This window comes from Hippoglossus stenolepis, chromosome 13, assembly GCF_022539355.2.
Source record: "Hippoglossus stenolepis isolate QCI-W04-F060 chromosome 13, HSTE1.2, whole genome shotgun sequence".
NCBI lineage: Eukaryota > Metazoa > Chordata > Actinopteri > Pleuronectiformes > Pleuronectidae > Hippoglossus > Hippoglossus stenolepis.
This window is the reverse complement of record NC_061495.1, coordinates 7644093-7668872: the sequence shown is the minus strand read 5'-3', so window position 1 is coordinate 7668872 and position 24780 is coordinate 7644093. Positions and strand designations below refer to the sequence as shown.

General features: G+C 40.4%; 1 protein-coding gene across 1 annotated transcript; it reads left to right on the top strand.

Moving 5' to 3' along the window:
* The first annotated feature begins 661 nt into the window (after positions 1 to 661).
* Positions 662 to 4838, top strand: LOC118120512 (histamine N-methyltransferase A). The gene is made up of 7 exons (XM_035175540.2): positions 662 to 807; positions 957 to 1099; positions 1933 to 1985; positions 2549 to 2656; positions 3460 to 3590; positions 3772 to 3865; positions 3962 to 4838. The coding sequence occupies exons 2-7, from the start codon at positions 966 to 968 to the stop codon at positions 4312 to 4314; spliced, it is 873 nt and encodes a 290-aa protein (XP_035031431.2). The 5' UTR covers positions 662 to 807; positions 957 to 965; the 3' UTR covers positions 4315 to 4838.
* Positions 4839 to 24780: the final 19942 nt, after the last annotated feature.

Sequence of the window (24780 nt, the reverse complement as noted above, 5' to 3'; positions counted from 1 at the left end):
ATAAAGTCAAAACTAAATGTAGTGTTCAGATTTTCTAATATAACATAATGCTTAACAAGCCCTGAAGAACAAGGCCTGCAGGTTTGCTGCAACTCTTAGTTAAATCAGTGCTGAAGACTTTCCTGTTTTCCACTACCTTTGAAGATTTCTTCTTTCCTACACTGCACTGTTACTTTCACTCTTTTATTTCTTGTTTCTTTTTATTTATTTTCAGTTCTCTTTGTGACTCTTTTCAGTTTCTTTTTAAATTCTATTTTTTGCCTTAGGTGAGATATCAGCAATAATACAATAAAAGTAATACACTATATTTTGCAATAAAAGTAATTGGCTTCATTACATTAAAGTAATCAGCTATATGACAATAAAAATAATAGGTTATATATTACAATAAAAGTAATATGCTCTAGTACAATAAAAGTACAAGGCTATATTTGACAATAAAATTAAATGGCTATATTACTCTAAAAGTAATAGCCCAAGCATTACAATAACAATAAAAAGAGTGTTTTAGTGTTTCACTATATGACATTATATAATTTCTCTGTCAACTGTGTAGAAATAACTTTCTGTTGAAATGTTGCATTCCTGTAAATGACTAATGATAAGGCAGATTTGGCAAGAGTCATGAGTCATTTGAGGGGGAAACATCGGCAGCTGCCTCAGGCAAAGTTCATCTCTCCAGGGTTATGTAAGGGGAGCTCCAGGGAAAGTGGGTCAGCCAACCTGTGGGTGGACCCAGAGCTCTGACTGCACCTTAAAAAGAGCGGGAGAGAATCGACCCTGTGACTTCCACAGGGTCGGTTCAAGGTAATTCTTACAAACTTTCTATGAGTGATTCAAATCAGCTCAGTAACGAAATAACAGCATCATGCTGTTTGGGGTATGAGCTTTAGAAAGTGTGGTAACTCCGTGCTTCTCACTTCATGTCTAACCACTCTATGTGTGATGCATTGCAGGGATCAGTCATGGCTGCAGAAGCAAAGCAGACTTGTTACGAGGGCAGTGCAGTGCAAAGCTTCCAGTTCTACCTGGAACAGTCTGGAGAACACAAGGCCATTGTGCAGAGTGTCCACAGCCTCCTGCCAGCCGAATTTAAAAGGTACACTCAGAGAGGTTGGAGAGCAGCACTTTGCTTTTTTTTTTATCATCTTCCTGCTATTTTTACTATGTACCCAGATGCAGCAGAGAGGCTGTGAGTGCCCTCTTTCTGTCTTTGTGCTTTTTGAAGGGATGGGGGATCATTTAGCTGCCTGACTGAGGTCTCAGCTAATTACTTCTCTCAAAAGTTAAGAGGCTGACTGTTCAAAGGGAGAGGAAATATTCTCATTAGTAATTCATGCAGGCACAAAGCTGGTGGTTATTGCTAACCAATTGTAATGCATTTCTATTGCTCAAAAGCCTTTTTGTGTGCTTGTGCCCATTTCCCAAATCTATACAGAACCCATAGTGCAGAGGTAGGGGTGTGGCCAGGCAATTCTGTTCTCATTTTTGCATTAAATATTTTTATTTTCAAGTTTTGCATGTAGAATTTTAAAAGCACAATTTTTACTTTAGATATAATAAAGGCAAATATGTTTTGTGTGATTCTTATTAATAATGCCATCTACCATCAATGGTTAGATCCTTGTAAATGTCTGTGTCCACCTCTTAGCAGGATTGATGAGTGCTGTCTATATTCAAATACACATAGACATATATGTGAAGTAGAATATGTAAATGAAATTATTCTTGCATTGTTACATAAATTTCATTCAAAGATGGCAATATATTCTTGCAACTGTCACACAAACATGAATACATGGTATTATTCAATAACCTACAGTGACAGATACAGCACAGGTATTATATTTATAATATTATGTGCTATTGGGTAATTAATAGTTCATATATGTTGTAATATTTTTCATTTTCTTCTCTCTTCTGTTGATGTAGAATTGGAGAAGGTAAAAGTGGTCTGGATGTTCTGGGCGTTGGAAGTGGTGGAGGTAAGTGATGAAATACAACAACCATAGCGTGTACATACACTGTATGTATGTAGTAGAGGTGAATTTAAGTGCAGCTCCTCCTGAACTGACTTTCATGCTCATCATAATGCTGCAATTAGGAGGATTTGCTGCAGCATTTGTGGGAGGACGCTTGTTACTGAGTTTGTCCCGGCTCATGAGAGGTGAATGTAGGTCACAACTGTCAATGAATAAAGCACAGCGGCAGTTACAAAGTTGTCATTCATGACTAAATTGATAAGATACACACTCCTCCCTCCCACTTTGTCTCTCAATCTGTGTCACACACACACACACACACACACACACACACACACACACACACACACACACACACACACACACACACACACACACACACACACACACACACACACACACACACACACACACGTGTATTAGACACATGTAATTGACATTTCGACCTTTGTTAAGTTGTACAGTTGTTACAGAAATGTTTGCAGTGGTCAATTCGAATCCTTTTTGAGCCTGGAGGTTTTCACATTGAAGCAGCTACCGCTCTGATGCAAAATGGTTCATTCCAGGGGAGGTGGACGTCCAGATGCTTTCTCTGCTGCAGTCGACATTCCCCGCTGTTCCCATCACCGCTGACATTGTGGAGGGCAGCGCGGCTCTCACAGAAAACTTTAAAGGTATCAACAATTCAAAAACACCACAACAAGAGCTGTCGTTTTCTCTCTTCCTTTTCACAGTAGAAGTACAGGTAGGTTCAGCTGCTTCCAAAAAAAAAATACTTTTGAAAGAGGGAACACACAAAAGCACAAAATGATTACCACAGGTCAAAGATCACCAAAGTTTAACTCCACACAAAGCCATGCTGCAGGTTTGCTTCGCCACAGGAAGCGAATGTTTTCTCCGCCTCCTGGCTCGTGCTGATTGGAGGTGAACAGGGAGGCGAAGGTTCGTACGCGCATGTGAGAATAAGGAGGTTTGTTGAACAGTCTTCACACGATGTGGGAGTGGAAACGGCTCAACTTTTAGCAAGACAGTGAAGAACGCTGCCAAGAAAATACTGTAATGGCTTCGGGACACGACCCTGCCTGTCCTTAAGTGATCCAGCCATAGACTTTAACCCCATTGAACATCTATGGAGAGACCAGAAGGTGACAGTTGCTTGGGGAAATCTGACAGCAATAATTTGCCCTGATCGGGATGTGCAAGGTTTATGGAAGAAGGCTGGAACCTGTAGTGCTGCCAAAGGGGCCTCTACAAAGTATTACATTTTGGGTCTAAATACTTCTTGGGTCTAACTACTTCTTCAAATGCCTAACGTGTTTTAACGGGTGTAGATTAATGGGCAAATGTGTCAATTTATAATTAAATCTACAATACAAAAAGCATGAATACAGTTTGAAGCCACTGTGTCAAATCTGATAGTGCTGTGATATCTGTTCACATCCCTGATATGTCTTTCTCTGTTCTGTCCAACCTTTAGCTTTGGTAGCAAAGACCACCAGCCTTCAGAAGGTCCAGTTTGCTTGGCACATCATGCACAGCGAGGACTATGAGAAGCAAGTGAAAGCAAAGGGAGACGTGAAAAAGTTTGACTTCATACACATGATCCAGGTATTAGGTGTTTGCTTTGTGGACATTTAGTTTACAAATGGAAAGAAGAATGTCAGTGTCTCACTTTGTGTAAGCAGCTCATGTTACTCATGTATCCTGTGTCTCTATCGTACATGCAGTGAGTGCTTTCATGTATTCAGCCTTTACTCTGAAAATAGAAACCTCTCTCTCCTCTGAACAGATGCTCTACTATGTGGATAGCGTCGCTGACACTATCAAGTTCTACCACAACCTTCTGAAAAACAATGGCACACTCATGATCATCATTGAAACAGGTATATGATTGTAATTATTGTGAAATATCAGTCAAAGTGTTATTGTCCCTAGTTTCCCTCTGGAATCACTGTGTTCTTTAACCTCTCACCACCCAGCCCACGGCGGCTGGGACACCCTGTGGAAGACGTTCAAGAAGGAGCTCTGCGTCGACGCCATCACGGAGTACCGCTCGTCAGCAGAGGTGATCTCCTGCCTGAAGAGCCAGGGCCTGAAGTACGACGAGCACATCATCCCCAACACCTTCGACATCACCGAGTGCTACGATCCAAACAGCACCACGGGGGCACGTATGTTGAATTTCATGACACAGACAAAGAACTTCCACCAGTCCTTCTCCCAGGAGGTCAGAACTGGAATCCTGGACCTCCTCAGGAACAAGTGCAGCACGGTAAAAGACGGCCGGGTGATGTTCAACAGCAACACGAGCTGCATACTGGTTCATGCCTGAGTATATTCTGTTTTCCATTCAGTTAATTATGACATTTTCGCTTTCAGGATTTACTATGAGCAGTAGTTTTCAGTCTCTGCAACCAAAGTGCAACTCAAATTTCGTGATTACTGAAATGATCCATAAAAGGAATTTAATGGCTGAAACAATTGTGGCTTGAATCAATATAATAAAACCTTTTAACACATTAAGAAGTGTAGTTTCATGAAAACTCCTTTTATACTGTTTTTTTGTTGTTTGTTACACAATGTACTGATCTGCTGCTGCTGTAAGACTTTGGCCCAAGAACAATTTCCCCATGGGGACAATAAAGTATATTGGATTTGATTTGATTTGAATTCAAGTTTAATCAAAATCTTGGATAATACAGCTTAACTCTGCAGTTCCCCTCAGATCCCTCTAGGGTCTATAGAGCATTTCAGCTCACTGTTTGTTTGTTTCTGCAGCTTTACTGTTTTACCCTCATGGCTCATGTCTTCACATTTTCAAATCACAATGTTAAATAAAATAATTATCACCATAAACCACTGAAGAATCTTGTGAAACATTGATACAATCTTAAAAACTGCAAGGTAGCATTGATTTGATAGTGAAGGCAGAGTTTTCCTCCTGGACTTAACTTGAAGTTTCTGTCCGAATCCACATCGAGGGACAGCTGAACTCCACACAACCCCAAAATGGCACCATCCCATCATACATCACTTCCACTACAAGCATACAAGGTGCACTGCATTATATAGTTTCAGATCTAAGAGCAGGACACAATATGTATGTCTTACCACACACTGTATATTTGCCATTAATTGAATTATGTAAATTCTCTAACATAAAACTGAGAAAAACAAGGTAATAAACAAAATAAATCTCTGCAAAAGTAAATCTCATCCGAAAATAGTCAACATTGCAGCAACTATACTACACCAATCTCTCTTTTACGCAGAAATTACATATCAGGGGTTTGAATTGATGGAGACACTTTTTGGCAGCTGTATTTTGTTTCAAATAAAAGGTCTTGCAGTAAATATTATTATTATTTAAGTAATTCATTTTACAAGTTTGGATGTGGGACAAGGGCAGGTCTGGACAGCTGAGATAAAGAAAACCTCAACAGTTATCTCATTGGAATGTGACATCTCAAAACACGTGTTTCATCAGCAAGAGTGAACAGTAATGGAAGAATAAATCATTTTGACTAGTCACTGTCCAGCCAGTGGAGGTGTTTATATTAGTATTTTATTATCATATAACATGTATTGTGTTTAAAGCAGGAATGAGGATTAATTAGTCTACATTATTATATTTTGTCCCCAGTTCTGTTTTAAGGAATTCAAAGTTTCTCCTTCAGTGTAAACGCTGATGTGTCCCAGAGTCACTTCCTGTTGCAGTCTTGCTTCCCATGCGTCACATGGTCTCCCCCAGTTCTTCACTCCTCTTTAGCTCTTTGTCTTTGTGAGTGAGCTGAGCCTTTCTCTGCTGATTCTTCTGAGCTTTTTGTCTGAGCTCCAGTTGGAGCTGGCTCTCCGTCAAGCTCCATCCACTCTCCCCCAGAATAACTTGCACTTTTAGAGTCTCTAGTTCATCTTTGTGTGCAGACTTTATCTCACGTATTGCAGAGTATGAGGCGTCTCTGAGGCCCTGCACTGGTCTGGGACAGAAGCAAACTGCACATGTCAACATGTCTGACAAATAGAATCATACATGTAAGTTCATGGCTGAATCTCCAGTCCCACCTTTGTGCAAACCTGCAGCTATTTGTACAGTTGAATTTAGTTTAGTCTCAGGACACAACTCTTTGAATCGACATGCAATGCAATGCAATATCTAAGTGTATTCATTAAATTCTGTTTAAGTTTTGTACATATTATTGTATTAATATACACCCCCCTTACTGTTGTTCATATACAGGATCTCAATGCTGTCAATGCTGTTTTTCTCAATATGTAATACTGAATATGACCAACAAACAATATTTAATACATTAATTAAACAACCTGAAAATCTAAAACTTTAGGCAAAAAATGAATGAATACTAGGGAACAGTAGACTGGCAACTACCTCCCTGTCACAATTCTGCCTCTGTGAACATTTGAGAGATTTGTTGTGTCTGGACTTTTGATATTTGTTTTGGACTCACAGTCTGCTTGAGTTTGGACTTTGTTCTGTATATTTGGATTTATTTGCACATTGAGTTGTTTGTTTCCTGTTTTATTTTTGAAACTGTATTCCTTGTATGTCTTTGTCTGTTTTCCCTCCTTTGTTGATTACCGGCCTTTCTTGGATTCTGTCTTATAACCTTGTGTATTTAGTCTCTGTGTTTTCTGTGTCTTTGTTCTTTTCAGTTACTCAGTGTTCTTGCATTTTCCTGAAGTTTTCCTTGTGTGTATGTTTATTTATTCTCCCTTCATGTTTTGCACACTGCTTTTCAGACTCACCATCTGTTCACCATACCAGTAAGTCAAGTAAGAGCATTTTGTTTGATCCCTCCTCGTCTCTTCCTGTACATGACACATCCAGGTGAGAACAAACACATTGAAGTGGGTCAACAACAAACTGAAGGGGGTCAAGGGCAGATCTCACGTATAAGTCAGGTCTGAACCAATTTCTCCAGGACCTCCATGACATCTGACCTCATCACAACCTGAAGTCATCTGGCCATGTGGGGGCCTTCTTGACTACCAGTAAGGATACAAATATAAACATGAGCTTGTCTTAATCTATTACCCCTCTAGAGTTGCAAAATGCCAGCTATAGTCCAACAGTTATGTGTTATTGTAACCGATATGTGATATGTGACTCCTAAGATGATGTTGAGACAAAGAAATATAAATGAGTCTTTATATTTTACATTTCAACCATAAACTTTATTATCAATTACTATGAATGATAAATAAAAGGAAAACATAAATACAACCTAATAGAACTTGAATTGAGAAAACTGGTGCAGTGCCCCGTTCTGAACCTGCCTGTTTGGAATAAGCTGTTCTCTTGTCCTGGGTTAATGCTCCAGAGATACTTCAGAATTATTCCTTGTCAACAGTTCGACAACATGTTGTTACTTTCTATTGTTTGTGTGCTGGATGTTGTGTGCAGAGCTTATTATAAACAGTCTATGTTGTGAAGTCAGAGGATTGTGTTTACCTGCTTTATCTGTAGAAAAGACTTTATAGTCTAAATGAAACTGAATTTGACAAATGAAGGTGCGCTCCAATAGTTATTTGAAAAATCATTGAAATTTAAGAGGTTGCTGCAAATTTTTGTTCCCCTTATAGATGTCCAATATAATTAAAAAGACCTACATCACCAATAAAATGAACAGACTTACCTTCCCTCTTTTGCAGTTCACTGCATTGCCAGCAGATGGCGTTACATATCAAGGTATTCAGCTGAGCCTGCTGTCTGTGCCCTGCTGCAGTGTCTCCAGCAGATGGCACACTGGCCTCACATTCACATGTAACACAACAGCCAAGAGTGAGAACACCAACTTTTATTAAACATGACCAAAAAAACACACCATGTGTCAATGTGTGGAAGAATAATTCCATGTTCCCACTCAGCAGTCACACTTCACAGTGACAGTGGCACCGAGTCGCGGCGGCACGCGCACAAAGTCACGTCAAACCGCCGAGGTCTCGTCTCAGGCCGTCCCGCAAATGTATTCTGGCTGCTCATTTAGCTCATTAGCTTTAATAGGTCAGTAATTGAAATTCATCAGAAATTCTTGTCAGTGCACTCCCCCCTGATGTCAGTGGGCTTTCAGCACCTGCTCAGGCTCCATTACCGGGGGTCCTCGCCGGGCCCTCTCCTACTCCACCGAGTGACAGAGCATTAGTCACCGAGATAATCAACCTCAAGACATTGTTTGCCGCTAATGCTAATCAAGAACTATTTACCTCGCATGCCAGTTGGTGGCTTATCGAAAGGAGAAGTTCTCTCCGCGAGATAAATGTGATGAAATGTTCAACGGATCGCCTCGTTTTCCAGGTGATTGATTACGCGGAGTGGTGCCGAACAGCTGGATGTTGTTATATTGTTAGCTGGATTTTGTTTTTGTGTGGTGCCGGTGGCGCACCTATTAGCTGGTGACAAGCCACGTCTCTCCAGAGTGCATTTCCCTATATGAAACTCAGCAGCATGATATTTGTGAAGGCGGTGGACTGTTCCGAATCCATAAATACTTGCTTCAGTTGCTACGGTACAGGTCAGACGCTGCAGCTGTGCAGTTGTGAGAAGCCTCCAGGTGAAAGCCCTTCGTCAAGAAAGCTTTTTCTCCATCTGGCCAGAGCTGAACTGGAGAAAAGCTTCCTGGCTCTGAAGTGCTCATCAGTTTACTTTCACTCCATCCTGAATGTAATGTGGAAACAGGCTGTGTGGTCAAAGGGTGAATATCCGTGTTATGTCTTCATCTGAGCTTGTTTTTGTCCGATGTGGTGACTTATTTCCCACAATCTGCTCCATGTGGGTAAACTCGTCTACGTGTTGCCTTTTGGTGCTGAGGCGAATGCAGAGATACTTGAGTTCAGGTGAACTAGAGACACCTTCCTTTTACGAGAATAAACATACTTGTTCAAACTTATTCTGCACTTCCAAAAAAAACTTTAAGTATTGTTAGCAAGTGACTTGTTTATAATAAAAAAAATACAGAGCACTTATAGCATAGGGGCTCTTTAGGGGCCAATCGGATCTTAGCAGGGGCCAGTGCCCCTCTACCCCTGCCCTGGATCCGCCCCTGTGACACATACACCATTTGAAAGCAAAACTAAAGTAAGACATTTAATCTTGTAGAGAAAATATTCATCACAGTAATTTAACAAAACTTAATTTTAAATAGGAAAGTTAAAATTACATCTTTTATTTTCTGTTTGTGGACCTACAGTAAATTCATAATTTTTTCAAATCCCTTTTTGAGGGATCTTTCTGATAATAATTTCAGAAGTTTATTAAAATAACCCCACAAAACATCTATTTATGAGAACATACAGGGATCCTGCACCTAATCCGGACTTTCATCTGCACATTAATGATACAGCTGCCCATCCCACTTGTTTTTTAAAGGCAAAACAATCATAGTATTAGTTTTTTTTTCCAAGCTGGATATTCAAAGTTTGGCCAAATTGACTCTTCAGATGTCGATCTTCTTTAATACGGCTCCTTGCTCCTGGTCCCCCCTGTGTGAAGAGCCAGTATCAGGCCAGAGGCGTCGTCTATCAGCCTACATGTCAGCGTTTAGACCTCTCCGGGACCAGAGCAGGACATAAACTGGCCCTAAAACACATCACACACACTTTAATAGGCAGAGGCTGCGGCCCGGGCCTTGAAATATAGCTCTGATAGCGCCGCTGTAAATGGCCGGCCCGCTGCAGCATATATTTCATTCTGGAGAATTAGCCGTGTTTAGCGGCTGCTTCTTTATAGCAGCTGTCCTCCATAGTTCAGCAGAATGACTACCTGTGATTGACGATGGAGGATTTGTTTTGCCTTTTGTAAATTCGGTTTAACATCAATTAGCTCGGCACAAAACAAGATGGAGGGCGGAAATACCAGTTTTAGAATTCAGACCTTTTTCCCGTCGTGCAGATGTTGATTTGTGCTGTGGAAGAAGCGGCTCGCAGGCTTAAGTCATTCCAATGCGATTAACCACGAATCAGAAAGGGTGGGATCGGGCGACTCGGCTCTAATCAAGTTTACCTTTGTCTGCCTCATTAATCTCGTGATCCGGGGCCTTCCAGTCCGATCCTCAGGATTGTTCCAGTGGATGTGAATGTGGAGAATTGCCACAGATAAAGAATGGCGCCATATTTATTCTGCCAGGCCCGAAACCCACCATTAATTGACCCCCTTCTGTTCATACAACATCTTGATCAATTACAGATAGCACAACACATTTAGTGAATTCATAAATTATATATCTCAGCGTATAGGCCTTTTTGATTTTTGTGCTGCAACTGTGAAACTTCTCATGTCGAGGGGAAAAGTTGAGAAATAAATATGCTACTTCAGAGGACTTTGGTACGAGCCTGACAAACGGTGATAACAATTTTGAGAAACAAGTTGATATTGACTTTGAGCCATCCTCGTTTAAGCCCACATTTGCTATTTGATAAAAAAAAAAGAGTCACTGTCACTCGTTGGCTTTGTCAAACAGGAGAGTTCCTGAGGGGGAGATGCTCCTTAATTACACTCAGTGACGTTAACAAACCCCCCGACTCCCCCTCACATGCTGCTGTGTTCGGGGGGGTGTTTGCAATTTATTTACTGTTGTGGGATGTGGAAGAAAATAGGAAAGCCTTATTTAATGCTGATTGTTGAGCTTATTAAGTCTTTGCTTAGATTCCTTTTAACACACACACACACACACACACACACACACACACACACACACACACACACACACACACACACACACACACACACACACACACACACACACACACACAGTCGTGTCTCCATGACTTCAGAGGATTTTACATTGACATGAGTTATAAGTACTTAGGTTTAATGGGTTAACTTGCCTTAACCTAACCCTTATCTTAAACTTAACCTAACTTAAACTAAATTTAAATGTACATTATGGGGAGTGGATTTTTGTCCACAAAATGTGAACAGATTTAAGTCCCACACACACACACACACACACACACACACACACACACACACACACACACACACACACACACACACACACACAAGGTCATATACCATTTTATATTATTCTATGCCATATGAGTCAGTCTGCATTGTTCATCATACAAGAACTTAATAACCACATGTTCCAATGAAAATAATGATGATAATAATAATAAAATATGCACCTTTATAGATTTACTGTTTCTGCAGCAAAGTGTGAGATCAGATCAGGCCTCTAAAAACACCTGCAGGTGATATTAGCTGTTTCTTTATTACTGCTGTTAATGAGGATGACGTCTGTGCTGCTCAGCTGTTGGTGAACGGATACAAGACTCGCATTAAAACTGATCCTGACAGAACAATCCTGCCAGAGGTTGGAACCAGTAGCAGGGATATTTGTACTTAATCCCTGTCACGGAAAAAAAGAGAAAATAAGACTTTACATTTCCCTGCAGATCTGCTTTGGCTTTATTATTCTTCAGCGCATTAATCAACTTGTATCTCGTCCCCCTGATTTTATTAAATGCTGGTTCCGGCTCGCATCAATTCATTGTCTCTTAAATACCCTCCCTCCCGTGGGTGCCAGCTTGATTGTGCATAGGAAATGAAGTTGGAAACTTTTTTGGAGCTCTATTTAAAGTGCGGGTCCCCGGAGCGACCCCCCCCCATCTTTAATAACTCACGATCAGGGTCCTTTACATTGTGTCTCTCCTCGCCAGTGTTCTCAACTAAAACCCATTCTAATGAAAAGTTCTGCAAAATTACCAAACGGTGTCTGTTTTCCATCCACGGTAAAAAAAAAAGAAAAGGTGTTTACAACCCTGTGAGGACTCAGACTCAATAAAGATGGTTGTTTAACTTGATAAATCACAGTGCAGGTGACTGGGAGTAGTTGTGATCTCTTTTAGGAGCCGGGACTCACAATGCAGCTCGCTCACCTCTATGGAGTTTCCCTGTAACTCTATCTGCCACTGGGGAACAATTGCGTTCAGCATTTGATTTTGCTTTGCGTGAACTCATTTTTCGGATTCAGCTTGAATCAACAATTTAAGTCCGACAGAAAAAAGGCTGATGATTTGCATAGATGTACGTTTCAAAGTTAAGTTGCATTTCCCTGCATAGCAATACTAAGAATATCATGATGGATTAACAGATGTCACTCCGCACCTTGTTTCATTCGTTGCATCTTCGCTCGGATATTTGTGTGTGCAAGCATTTTATTCCCCCCCCCCTGTTCTCACAAGGTTCGATTCGACCGGCGAATCAATACACGTATTGATGGGCGTCAGATAAAACCATTATGGCGACCAGCTGTAATTTTTCAGCTGAATTGATTTCATTTGAAATGATCCATGTACATCCAGTGGAGCACGCCACCGCTGTGAGAGTGTTTTACCTTGACTCCATGCGAGAGAGACATTATTCATCACCGGGAGAGAATGTCCCTTCTTTCATACCCCCAATAAAAAGCAGAGTAATGAAGCTTCTGTGGGTGCTGTCACTTCAACACTGCTTTATAAAGGATGACACAATTATATTTTACCAGCTCACCAAAAAATGCTGACATGCCCTGGTTCAATAAAACGCAATCTGTAGCGAGAGAAGTACGCTGGTTCCTTTGCTCTGGAGTCATAGCTCATGAACTACAAGGTGTCGTCGCCTTGGGATGCTCCTCGCAGAACGTTTTCTCCTGACAATTAAGCCGGGGCGGGGAAAAAAAAGAGCAGCCATGTTGATATTAGGAATAAAGAGTGATATATCAGTTTGGTTTTAGAGGGGTGCAGTTTTGTCACGCTCCTTCATATTCCGTGCAATATATTCCCGCTTGCCGGGGAAATTGCTTCACAGTTCTGTTCACGAGGAAAAATGTGAACTCCCCATTTTATCCTCTTGAAAAAAGAAAAAAAAAGGCATAAACAGCCATGACATTTGCCTCTGAGCAAACAGAGGCTAATGCTGCATTACCGCCAATCAGTCAACTTGGTAAATGTTTGTCTAAAGTATGATGGATGACACGTCGACAACATTAAAAAGCGACCGCTTCCTAAACCTGAAATCTTGCATATTCAGAGACAGCCGGTGTGATGCTCCAGACAGCCGCCGCCCTGCTGCTTGACGCTTACCAGCAGCAGGATATGGCTGCTTCTTAGCGGACGGCGTGTTTTTTCCTTGGAGAGAGACACATCTGGCCTTGGATAATCTCTCCTTAGTCTTCTGCTGTGTAATACATGCAAAGCTCTGCTCCATGTAATTCCCCCAACTGCTCTTTTTTTTTTTTTTTACTTGACAAGGGTGAAAAGACCAGTAGTATGAAGTGTATTACATGATTTCTTTCTACCAACTGTCTCAGTAGCTCGTCCACGCAGAAGTTACCTTTATTTAAATGTGAAATAGAATATGAAAGTACAAGTAGGGGATAAAAGCAGGTTTAGATTAGTGCAGATATTTTGTTATTCAATTTTCTGAAGCTTAAAATGTGCCCCTGGTGAGCAAAATACAATAGTCACTTAAATATTGGCAGCTCAAAATGTGGTGCTGTTGTATTGTAGTGGTGCACAAACATTTATATTTAAACCCATTCATTAGCATTCTTGATAGCATGCAAGTCATACATGAAAACGTCATAATTATGCTTTGTGAAATGAAATCAGGACCAAATTGAGATTGAACGTCAGCCACTGTTAATGGTAATGAAATGTGCAGTGCGTAGCCAGACGCCTCGAGCCTCAGCAATATAATATGTAGCAGCAGTGTCTCACTTGTTTATTTATTAACAGAGGGATTGTCTGCTTCACTTGCTATCACTGAGGCTTGACAGCTGCAGAGTCCAGGTGATGCATGAGCCAATATGTGAACTGGAGAAGGCTCAACATCGCACATCAATATGAAAATCAGTTTCTGGCAGAAATAGCCCGTGGCAGTACATCCAGCCTCAAAAAGTGACTAATCTTAGGGTCATAAACCCTGTACAAGACGCCCTGGGTCTTTTTTAGAGCGACAGAATTCAGAAATACCATCATTTTCCATTCCACAAGCCAAGGACCTTGCTCCTTATATTAGCAGATTCCTTTTAATAGCGTGTGAAATAGCAGGGTTGCCAGAACTAAGCAAGAGCAAATAAAAGAGAGAGTGAGGGGGGATTGTGAAAGGTGACCTTAGTCTCTGGAGCGGCAGATTAAAAACTTCAAATGCTCTGCCAGCGGCTCTCCTAAAGAAACAAAAAGACCACAGGCACGATGTTACTGTAGATGGAAGTGGCTGCCAAATATCATCTTCTTACAGAGAGGGATTATGAATTTCACAAGGCAATGGCGTTCCCATTGGAGAGAATATTAGTTCACATATTGTTTTTCCAGATCTGCATATATTTCTGTTTATATATCTTTTTTCTTTTCCTGACTTTCAGAACTTTGTAGCGGACAATTTTTTAAATTTGTCAATACATGGAGCCAACCAAACTGAATTTAATGCTATGTAGAATAAAATATAATGGCCATGTTTTCATGTCAGCCAACACAACTGACTGATATCACTATTATATAAGAGATATAAAACACCTGCAAGTTGCATGAATATGCTTATTATGGCAGAATCAATTTTATCTTTAATTTAATGTAGGCACATATTTAATTCAATGATTTATTTTTGTCGTGCCAAATCACAATATGCATTATCTCACAGCACTTTACATAAGAAAGGTGGAGATCTTACCATAATAAACAGTTCCCACTATGGGTTGGTGATAGATTTGTGGTATATAACTCCCACTAATTTAAATATTTTAACAGGAATGTTCCCCTTGAGTTTTTAAGGATAAAATAGAAAAATTCAAATGCTGTTAAAATCATTTCCAAGCAGACATTGCTGCATTCTTGTGGTTTAGCTTCAGCGTTGCCATTTAGAAGCCTGGTGCACATTATAGGTGATCAGGCAGCACTTCCCCAGTCCCTCCCGTGGCTTGATAATAACTCAGCTCACTTAATTACAGACTCAGCTTCCCAGAGAAATAAAAAAGAGAAGCAAGAAAATGATTTTTCTCATGAGGGAAGCGAAACAATGGCGCTCCAAATCCTTGAATGGATTTCTATCTCAAAGCTCGTGGTGGAGACAGTTTGAACTGCAGTATCGCCGGGTGCTTTAATTACTGTTCAATGACTTCACTCCGAGTCCTTGGCCTAGTTTAGATTCCTTATCAAAAAAACAGCCATGCGCTGAGAAAAGATTACTTTTTAAACTTCGGGATGAGGGGAGGGCAGAGACAGAAAACAAGCTAATGCTGTTGCACAAATACATGGAAGGGGACACAGCCCAGAGCTATTTGGAAAGCAATAGCCCATTCCAAGATGTGGCATCGGGCTGGCATCCACACAGCTCTTAAATTCCTTCTCTCGAGCCAGATGGCTATGGAATTACACAATTTTTAATCTAAAGCACGAACCTCTCTAGGCTTGGGGAAATCTTCTTGGGATAGCCACATTGGATTTATTTGTAGAGGAGACCGTCTCTTGCCCCGGGGGCCACATTTGATGGTAAATATGAAGTTTGACACTGAATGTCCTGAGTCCACTTACTGCGAGAGATAAGTCAAACCTACAAACTTTCACAGCGTGCCACAAATAGAGCCGGTCTTCCTGGACAGTTTGAAATACACCTTGTAACCTTGATATATTAATATAAAGAGAGGTCCTTAAATACTTAAAATAATAGTGTGACATTTTGGGAAGTGTGGGTTTTTTGTTGGAAACAGAGGGACACATAGATTGCCTGGGTCTGTCCAAAGGTAATAAGTTCTGCAGTTAACTTGTTGTTAAGGTGTATACTGTAAATACAGCACTGCGGTTGTATGCTTCTGCCAACCAGTGACGTATCACCTTACATACTTTTTCAGTTGAATTTATTTCATCTAATCTATTCAGTTAATCTTTGTGTCGTGGAGACAACTGGTCAAGTTGAGGTTGAGGAAATTTCCTGTAGGCAGACTTGAGACATAATGTTCAAGAGGCCCAAAACCTGTTTTGTGAGTCACGGTGACCTTGACCTTTGACCTCCAAATTCTAAGTATGTGTGTGTCAGATGTGACGAAATTCCTCGTGGGTGTTCCTTATATATCACGTTCACAGGAACTCTTCACATCATATGTGAGCTTTGACCCTCAGCCACCAAAATCCAATCAGTTTAACTTTGAGTTTAAATTAATGTTTATACCAAATTTGAAGAAATTTCTTCAAAGTGTGTGCGCGCTGTTGCGTACATAAGACCATAAATGTGCTTTGTGAGGTCACAGCAACCTTGACCTTTGACCTTTGACCACCAACTTCTAATCAGTTCATCCGTTAAGTGAACATTTCTCCTGAATTTGAAGAATTCCCCTCAAGGCGTTCATGTTACTGATTTCATCCCCTCAAACTAGAAAACTATCACTTTTACACTGTTTTTTGGTAGAAATTAAACGTAGCAGATGAATAGCATATTATCCGTATATTACATGTTATTTAGTGAGTTTCAGACTTGCTGGTAGGCAGATGTTGTTATTGTCAAACAGAGCCAGGCTAGTTTTTGGCTATGTCCCAATGCAGTTACACCATTGCTCGGCTAGTCTCGCCTTGGCCCAGCGTTTTTTCCCCTTTGCAGAGCTCTGGAGCACATGTGCAAAATAATCAAATCTTTGAAATTCTGATTGGTATGTGTTTGTGTGTTGATAGAAACCCTGGCATTGTGTTGTGATTGCTACATTCTCAGTAACACAACACAGACACAGTTTAGATCTGGGATATCTATAGGTCCTGTAATATGCTCAGTATGCTGGATCAATACCATATTGTTTATTTTGCAGTGGGCTCATACAGTCGTGGGCGCTGACACATAAAGGGACAGTTTTTTTTCCCCTCCAGTAGACATTTCTTATTTTGTATCCACACAGGGATGAAAGAAAAGTCGGGTGAGGTGCTTGGCAGTCTCTCCACTCTCTGAATGCAACATAAAGCAATGCACTTAAAGGTTAATTAGAAAAATTATCTGTTGAGCTGAAAACAAATGGTACCATGGAGTCCCCCTGCTGGCAGACGAGTTAATCTATGGCAGGTCTCCTCACTGGTCCACCTGCGATCCGTCTCCGTCAGTCGGCTGACAGTCCCCGCGGGCCGCTGAGAGGATATGCTCCATCGCACCGCTGTGACTCGCCTGCTAATGAATACAGAGGAACCCGGGACGTCCAGACGCCCACGCAATGGCTGGGAAGACTCCTCTGGCTGCTCTGAATCGTTCTCCGGGCCGGATGTTGGCTCAAATGAAGCGGAACGCAGCTACTAGACTGCGAGCGCGGAGACGGATGCCACTCAGCCTGAATAGCGATCGCTCTGATGGTTGAGATTTACTCAATGAAGCCCAATAGAGAGTGAATAAGCAGCAGTTTATGTGAGATCTGATACACGGGGTATAAAGATGATGCTGTAGGGAAGGAAATATAGAGAATGGGTAAAGAAACAACTTTCATATTAATGGCCGACTTTAATGTCAATCTGAGGGGACGCGGTTTTATGGCGCGTGAAATGTTTATATTGGGGTTTTAGAAAGTGGAGAGGATATTAAGATAGAAATTAATTTACAGTAGTGCCTGGTTTCTCTCAGGCTACTGATTCAGCCTTGTTGGGTGCCCTCAATAAAGCCTGCATGCAGAAACATAAGGTTGATGATGATATGGGAGTATCTGGTCAAACATGAATATCTCAAGTGTACTTTGTCATGATAAAGAATTCAAGTTGGGAATTAAACTGTTGCAATGAAGATTGGAAACCTGTTTGGATCAGGACGCTATATAACCACTTTATTTACTGTCCTTGCTGACATTCACAGCTCGCCGTTAGAGGCCCTGCTGCATCCCTTCTTTCATTAGCAAACTTAGTAACGCCGGCGTTTAAATGTCACCTGACCCACTGTACCCTCAGCACAGGAAGAGCAGGGGACGGTGAAGGGCACAGGAAGCTCATAACTCAACACAGCATCATTAAGTCGTCAGATACTTTACGGTCTCTGCTTAAAAGTTTTTGTTCATTTTAAAGAGGCACTTCAGAAGTTTATTTCACTAATTTTGCTCCTTTTTCACGATCATCTATTACAGCGTGATGAACCTTTGAGGGGGGTGGATCAGGAGGTAGAGAGGGTCATCCACAAACCAGATGATCGGTGGTTTGATCCCTGGCACCTCCAGTTTGCATTCTGAAGAGTCCATGGGCAAGATACTGAACCTCACACTGTGTAAACAGAGTGTAGAAGTGCTATATGGCTGTGAATGGGTGAATGTAAATTGTAATGTAAAGCACTTGGCACTTTGAGTGGTGAATAAGAAGAAGAAGAAAAGTGTGCACATAAAACAGCCCATAAGTGTAAACCAAGACTGAACAGTGCTGTGACGAAGCTTTAACAATCAAAACAAAGTACAAAAATGTAAAACCAATTAAATTGGAGCGTCGGCTCAACAAAGGACAACTCAGCTCTTCAATGTAAGGTATGATGTCATGCACATCGGGTCATCCCCCCCCTGACTGATGAGGCACACCTCCCTTAAATGGGTCCTTCAATCTACGGAACAGTCACCTTTTAGAACCAGATTCAAATCTGTGGTTTCTCAGTCAGTTACCAAACAGTAAAAGACAATGAACCTTGTATCAAAACCAACACCTCTTATACAAACACTAGCAGGTATATGCAGGTTTTTTTGAACATGGGTAAATCCGCTAAAAAAGACAGTTGACTTTTAAGACTTGTTTGACGTCACAAACTTACTGGAACCTAAAAATCTCTCTCTGCATCTTTTGCATTGTTCCCAAGATGTAAAAACAATACGAGTACTCAAACGCTCATGGCTATTTACCGGCCATAGCCCAGAAGTTCAATGTGGGTCATACATGTAATGTCCCACCAGAAAGGATGCAGTGTTACTCTTATCCATTCCCACTATAGACAAAAGATGTCAGCGGCTGTTAGTGGGTTTTTGGACCAGTGGAGAAGTGGCTGTATTGATGCAATCCATGACATCACTACTGACATCAGCACAATTATAAAAGTGTTAATTCTAGTCTCTATGCAAAGGCTTTAGTTGGAATAACTATAATTATTCTGATTGATGTGGCACGTGCAGGATGTGGTCGTGTATTCTGATCATGCAGATGAAATCATAAATACTACAACAGCCCAATATCGTCTTCTGAAGACATGCTGTGTCCTGACGTCAACATCAAGCCTCAGCTGTGCGTCTCCTTTTTCACAGAAAGAAATCTAGGTTGATTTATGCATCCGAACTGATGGAGCAAGTCAAGACTGTTCAGTGGATCTCATTACCAGTTCAGGTGCGATCTGATTCCATGGGGATGAGGCCACGTGTCGAAACGGACGGTCAGTGAAGTGACTGACAGTCGACCACAGGGGGCCTCTTCCTGCAGGCCCTACAGGTACACTGATGTCTGTCGCTGTACACACACACACACGCACACACACACACACACACACACACACACACACACACACACACACACACCAGGCCAATATTTGTTTTCTATTAAAAATTGGGCCCCTTTATAAATAGGCTGCGTATTGATACTACTATTTTTGTTATATTCTTTCTTATTCTTTACTTCTCAGCATCATCCTTGGTTTAAATGCTTTGCTCCATATTTTAGTTTTCAATGAAATAATAATTGTATATAATGGCAGAAACATTGACTGCTAATAAATGCTATTATCCATTTTTCATGTGGACGTGGTGAAAGTTGAATATACACAGATGTGGAAGGAAATGAGTGATAGAGTAGCCATCTTGCATGTGTGTTCTTATGTCACCATAGCTTTCTGTGAATAAGCAAATATCAGTGTTGCAGAACAGTTGTGAGTTGTCCTCTCCTTCACTCGCCTGCATTTAGGCCTCCTATTGTTGCTTTCTGAACGGAGAAGAAACTTTTATTTCATGCTTTGTGAATATAATCTGTCGATTTTGGTGCAGCAGTCTCTGGTTCAAGTGCATTGAGTATCATCAGGGTCACACATGGATACACACTTATTATACATAACTGTTGGGTTTCTCTATAAATTTAAGGTCTTGACTTTATTATGTTATGATTTGGCTCTTAAAATTTTACTGAACTGAACTGAATACCATTTATTATAATTCATTCCTCCTTTTGCCGTGGATTTTTTGTTGTGTGAAGCACTTCGTAACCTTGTTTAGATAACTGCTATACAAATAAAGTTATTAGTATTTAAAGTTATTATACAAAAATACATGCTTTTATGCTGCCCTTACACATTTATTTGATTTGAATCACTTGAAACTGCACAACCAACAATATGAACAGTTTTTTTTACGATCACACTACGGTTATTCAAAAGCTCAAATTCATCATGATGCTGTAGTACAGTGTTCATTGCCTTGTGGTTTTCCTTGCATTTCATTTTTTGGGGTTTGTGTCAGTTATTTTTTATACTTTGAGTCTATTATTTCCAGTTTTATTTTGGACCTGTGTTTCTCATTTCAGAGCACTTCACCTGATCTAACTTTGCTTTTTAAAGACTGTGTAGTGGAACTGTCCTCGTGTGAAGTCTGCATTTGTGTCCTTAACTGTTATCAGACTTGACTAAATAGTTTTAATCAAATCCAAGACACACAGATGAAGGTATTTATTATGGGACATTTAGATTTGTTGGTTACCTAATGAATGTGCATCTAGAGAGAATAATCACTTTGAGGAGACGGAGTTAAACTCTGAAATGTAACTTAAGCACACTTACGTTGGCTGCTGCTAAAGTGGGTCAGATTAGTTTGAGTGCCAGTTAGCAGCATCTGTCAGCTGGAAGCAAACGGCACTTTGATATGTGAGGTTTTATAGAGATGTGGAACAACTGAAAAAAATAAAAAAAATCTCTGCAGACAGCAAATCATCTGCAAGCAAACGGCTGCAACTTCAGTAAAAAAAAAACTCTGTAAAGGAATTTATCCTGTAACGGGAAAATCTACACATGTCAAACATTGAGAAAATGCCCTGACAGGAGTGAACAGTTTATAGCAGTTACTTTTAAACTAGGCAACAGAAATATGAAGGATATTTACAATATTCTTTCCAATATTTTAAAAGGTTTTGAGTGAAATGTTTATCTGAGCATGTGACCTACTGTGACCTCACTGTACTTTGTATCAGTGTTTACAAATAAGTGGTCATCTTTTCATACATCTCAGGCATTAGACTCTCCAAAGGAACCACTGGGATATGGAAACAGTCTCGTAGCAAAGATGGTCAATATAGGAAAAGATTAACTAGAATGTGGGTTTGTAAACTGTGACGGATATTTACAGTGAAGAGTTGAAACCAAATTTTAGTAAGACATTTCTCCTCTTTATGTCAATATGGGTAACAAGAGCCTTTAAACGTGATATATTAAGGAGTTTAATGTCTGAAACTAAAACTAAAATTGTAATAAAGCAGAAATATTCTTCACTGTTCTCTTTGAAAGCAAAGATCTGACTTTTTTTTCTTTAAACTAAGAAACTAAAACACTGCAATTCAGTGGAGGAGATGGCTTCTTTATAATTATCATTACAGGTAAAGTCAAATTCTTTAATTTTACCAAAAACACAAATCACATAATTGCTTTAAATCCTAACAGCATATGACAATTTATCTTTAGATAAGAAATCTGGGAGGACATCAAGTTACTGTTCATGGAATCATGTAAATATTACCATCCAGATATCAGAGCCGATTTCCCATGGTCCTGGAGATCATTTGAACATGCACTTGAGAACACTGCATGTCTTGTGTTTTCTAAACTTATATTCATGTACTGTTGTATGTGAAAGACCTTTTTTCTATTTTATTAAAAGAGGCACAAAATTACAAATATGCAACACAAAAAATACAAAATATCCCCAAATTCACTGAGGACAAAAATGGACTCCATCCTCTCATATACTACAATAATGATGTATAAATACAGCTCTGACAATAATACTCAGACAACACTGCCATTTCCCAAAATGAGCACACTTCCTTACGATAGATGATACCAGACTCTAAATACAGTTTTCAGTGCTGCTCTATGTTGTCTCCTCAGTCAGACCCTTATAGGCTCTGAGCTACAGGAGCAAGTCTCACACAAACCTTTAACAATACATACAGTAAGTACATGTGTCATATCAGCATTGTTTAAGTCACCAACTGTCCCCAGAAGACTATAATCATTGTCCCATGAGTGATGGCAACCACTTCATTTAGTTCTCCATTGACTACGATAGGGCTCATTCACTGTGATCCTCAAATGACATTATATTACCAGGAAGACGGGCATGTCTTGGGTGTGACAGCACGGGGGTGTGAAATCATGTTCCCTTTCATCAAAAGAGTTATGATCGGTCAAGTCGGGCTCATAACAAATAGCAGGCTTTGCGCTTTTATCAGCGACGCCGTGACCCTCAACGCCGTGACCTCATCATTAATATGGGAAGGCCGGATGATAGATCAAAGCACGGTTCAGTGGAGCATCCCTGGGCCCGAGCTAGCCTTGAATCGTTCATCACAGCATCCCTGTGGGGACTTTACGAGGGTCCGGGGAGAGAGGACGCTCTCCAGGCTGTCACATTTGTTTTACCGCTTTTGATAATGGCTCCCCTTTTAAAAGATGATACTCGCAGGGGTTTCTTATCAACGAGTGGCCGTGATTTCAGCTATGACGACATCCTCGAATGTTTAATAAAGCCAAACGGTCTGTTTCATGGTTTTCTTGGTGCTGTTTTGGGGAAGGGCTTGAGTCTGGTTTGCTGAATTAAAGTAAACTGAGATGTTGTATTAGAGAGAAAAACAATCAACTAATTAGTGCTTGAGACCATAGTTTTGGTGGTTGTTGTTTATTACCACAGCCAAGGAGGTTAGATTTCAATTTGCTTACACACAAGATTACATAGAACCAACTGAATGAAATTTGGGGATTTCTTTTTACATTTTCAGTTTTCAATTCATGAAACTGCAAATTTGGTGCAGCTTGATTGAATTTCAGGGGTCTGTTGGGTCCTGGAATGTTTGTTTGTATTTTTTTTACCCAGAAACTTCAGGAAAGAGCCCATTAGTTTATTACAATTATATTATTTTAGTGTAGATCCAGTTCATGGACATTTCTCTCTCTCAAACATTTTCGACATTTTCCTTGATTTCCTTGAGAATCATTTAAAAAATCACACATATTTTGGAAACTGATATTTATGCGTTGCAAATCCAAATAAGGAATTCAGATCTAGCTCATTTAAATGTGGTTTCATAGGGGTGTAAGCTTTTTTTCCCCACCTGTATGGTAACAGATAGAGCTAGAAGAGTGTGAACTAAGGCATAATTAGATAATAAATGCCACCCATTTTCTCAGAGATACAGTACGTCAGAGAGATATCAGTGTGGGTTTGGATTATGAAGTGCAAAGATGGCATATCCAGTTTTTTTAAGAGATTAGGTGCATATACGCTCAGATGCAAACAACACTTTGAGTAAGATTGCCAAACCTAAACTGCCTCGGAGCTCTGAGTTAAACAGATGGAGTGATAAAGCTGGTGAGGTTAAAAGTCACCTGCGCATACTGAGATGATTTTACAGAGTTCTATAGAAAATTCAGCGGTAGGAAAACCAGTGAATGGGAAACAGTTGTGCCAGGCAGGTGTCGGGTCACACGGATAGTTATAGGTCATGTGCTTGGGCAGGGAAGTTGCCAAGGAGACTGGGTCTCTGTCTCTAAATCTATAAACTGTAGTTAGGGACTGGTAGTGGACTATAAAACCCTTCGATACATATAATATAATCACATAGTGTCACTCAACTGCAGAGTGCACAGGGGGTCTCGGACAGATGTTCCCTGCTAAAGGGGACAGAGCAAGTGCAGAGTGGTTTGGGGAACAATTTGAGTTTCGGGTTGTAATTGAGTGAAGAGGCATTACGTTTTATATGGTGCGTTTGTAGTTGATGAAGAGGTGCTTTACAGTGTTTGTCACGTCAGAGTCCGAGGCAGGGAGCTTTGTTGTCATTGCACAAAAGAGCACAGCGGAATTTGCTGTGCAACACCTTAGAAACCTACACACACATTTGTCCACATTCATAAATAATAATACTATTACCACCTGCTATACTACTGTGTGTACATGTAGGTCACATTTACACACTGATGTAATCCAGAAACCTACTTTAGCTCTTGAGCCTCAAGAAACTGCCCCGATCTCAAATTCAGTGCTATTTTTTATTTTATTTTACTTTTGCACACTTGTAGTTTTAATTGGCAGAGAGCACTACTCTGAGCCATGAACCCATAAAACCTTTTTAAATGAGATATCTAAAGCTGCTCCTAACAGTGACTCACTCATGCTACCTTTGCCTTTATGTGGAACCAGGAGCTAAATATCATTACGCTGTATCAGTTCCCTCTGTTTCATTGATATTGAAAAGGTTATGCTTAGCCCCAGGGGCGACTTGATTTAACAATTATTGGAGAGATTTAGAGTTGGATTCCTACTTTGAAAACCATATTACAAAAGTGAAGAAAAAACATTTTTGCTGTTTCTAATATAAAGTGCTCCCTGGAGCTGGGGAGACGTACCGGATCAATAGTATCAATACTATGATAGGAAACAAGATATTGCCGGAGATAACCTACTGTGGCTTATATTTTGTCTTTCTTTTCTTGTAAAGGCTGCATTATTGTTACGTGACAAACTTTTTCAGATTGTGCTCAACTTCCGGAGCCATGTGAAAATGAACTGTGAACATCTCTCTGCTCGGCGTGACGGATTTCTTTCTCTCAGGAAGTGAAATCAGTAACATCGTT

Excerpts from the sequence above, each read along its gene's own strand:
- LOC118120512 (XM_035175540.2), top strand. The coding sequence starts at position 966 with ATGGCTGCAGAAGCAAAGCAGACTTGTTACGAGGGCAGTGCAGTGCAA. Across the intron at positions 1,986-2,548 it reads GGGCGTTGGAAGTGGTGGAG|GGGAGGTGGACGTCCAGATG; the intron begins GTAAGTGATGAA and ends GGTTCATTCCAG. Across the intron at positions 2,657-3,459 it reads TCTCACAGAAAACTTTAAAG|CTTTGGTAGCAAAGACCACC; the intron begins GTATCAACAATT and ends TCCAACCTTTAG.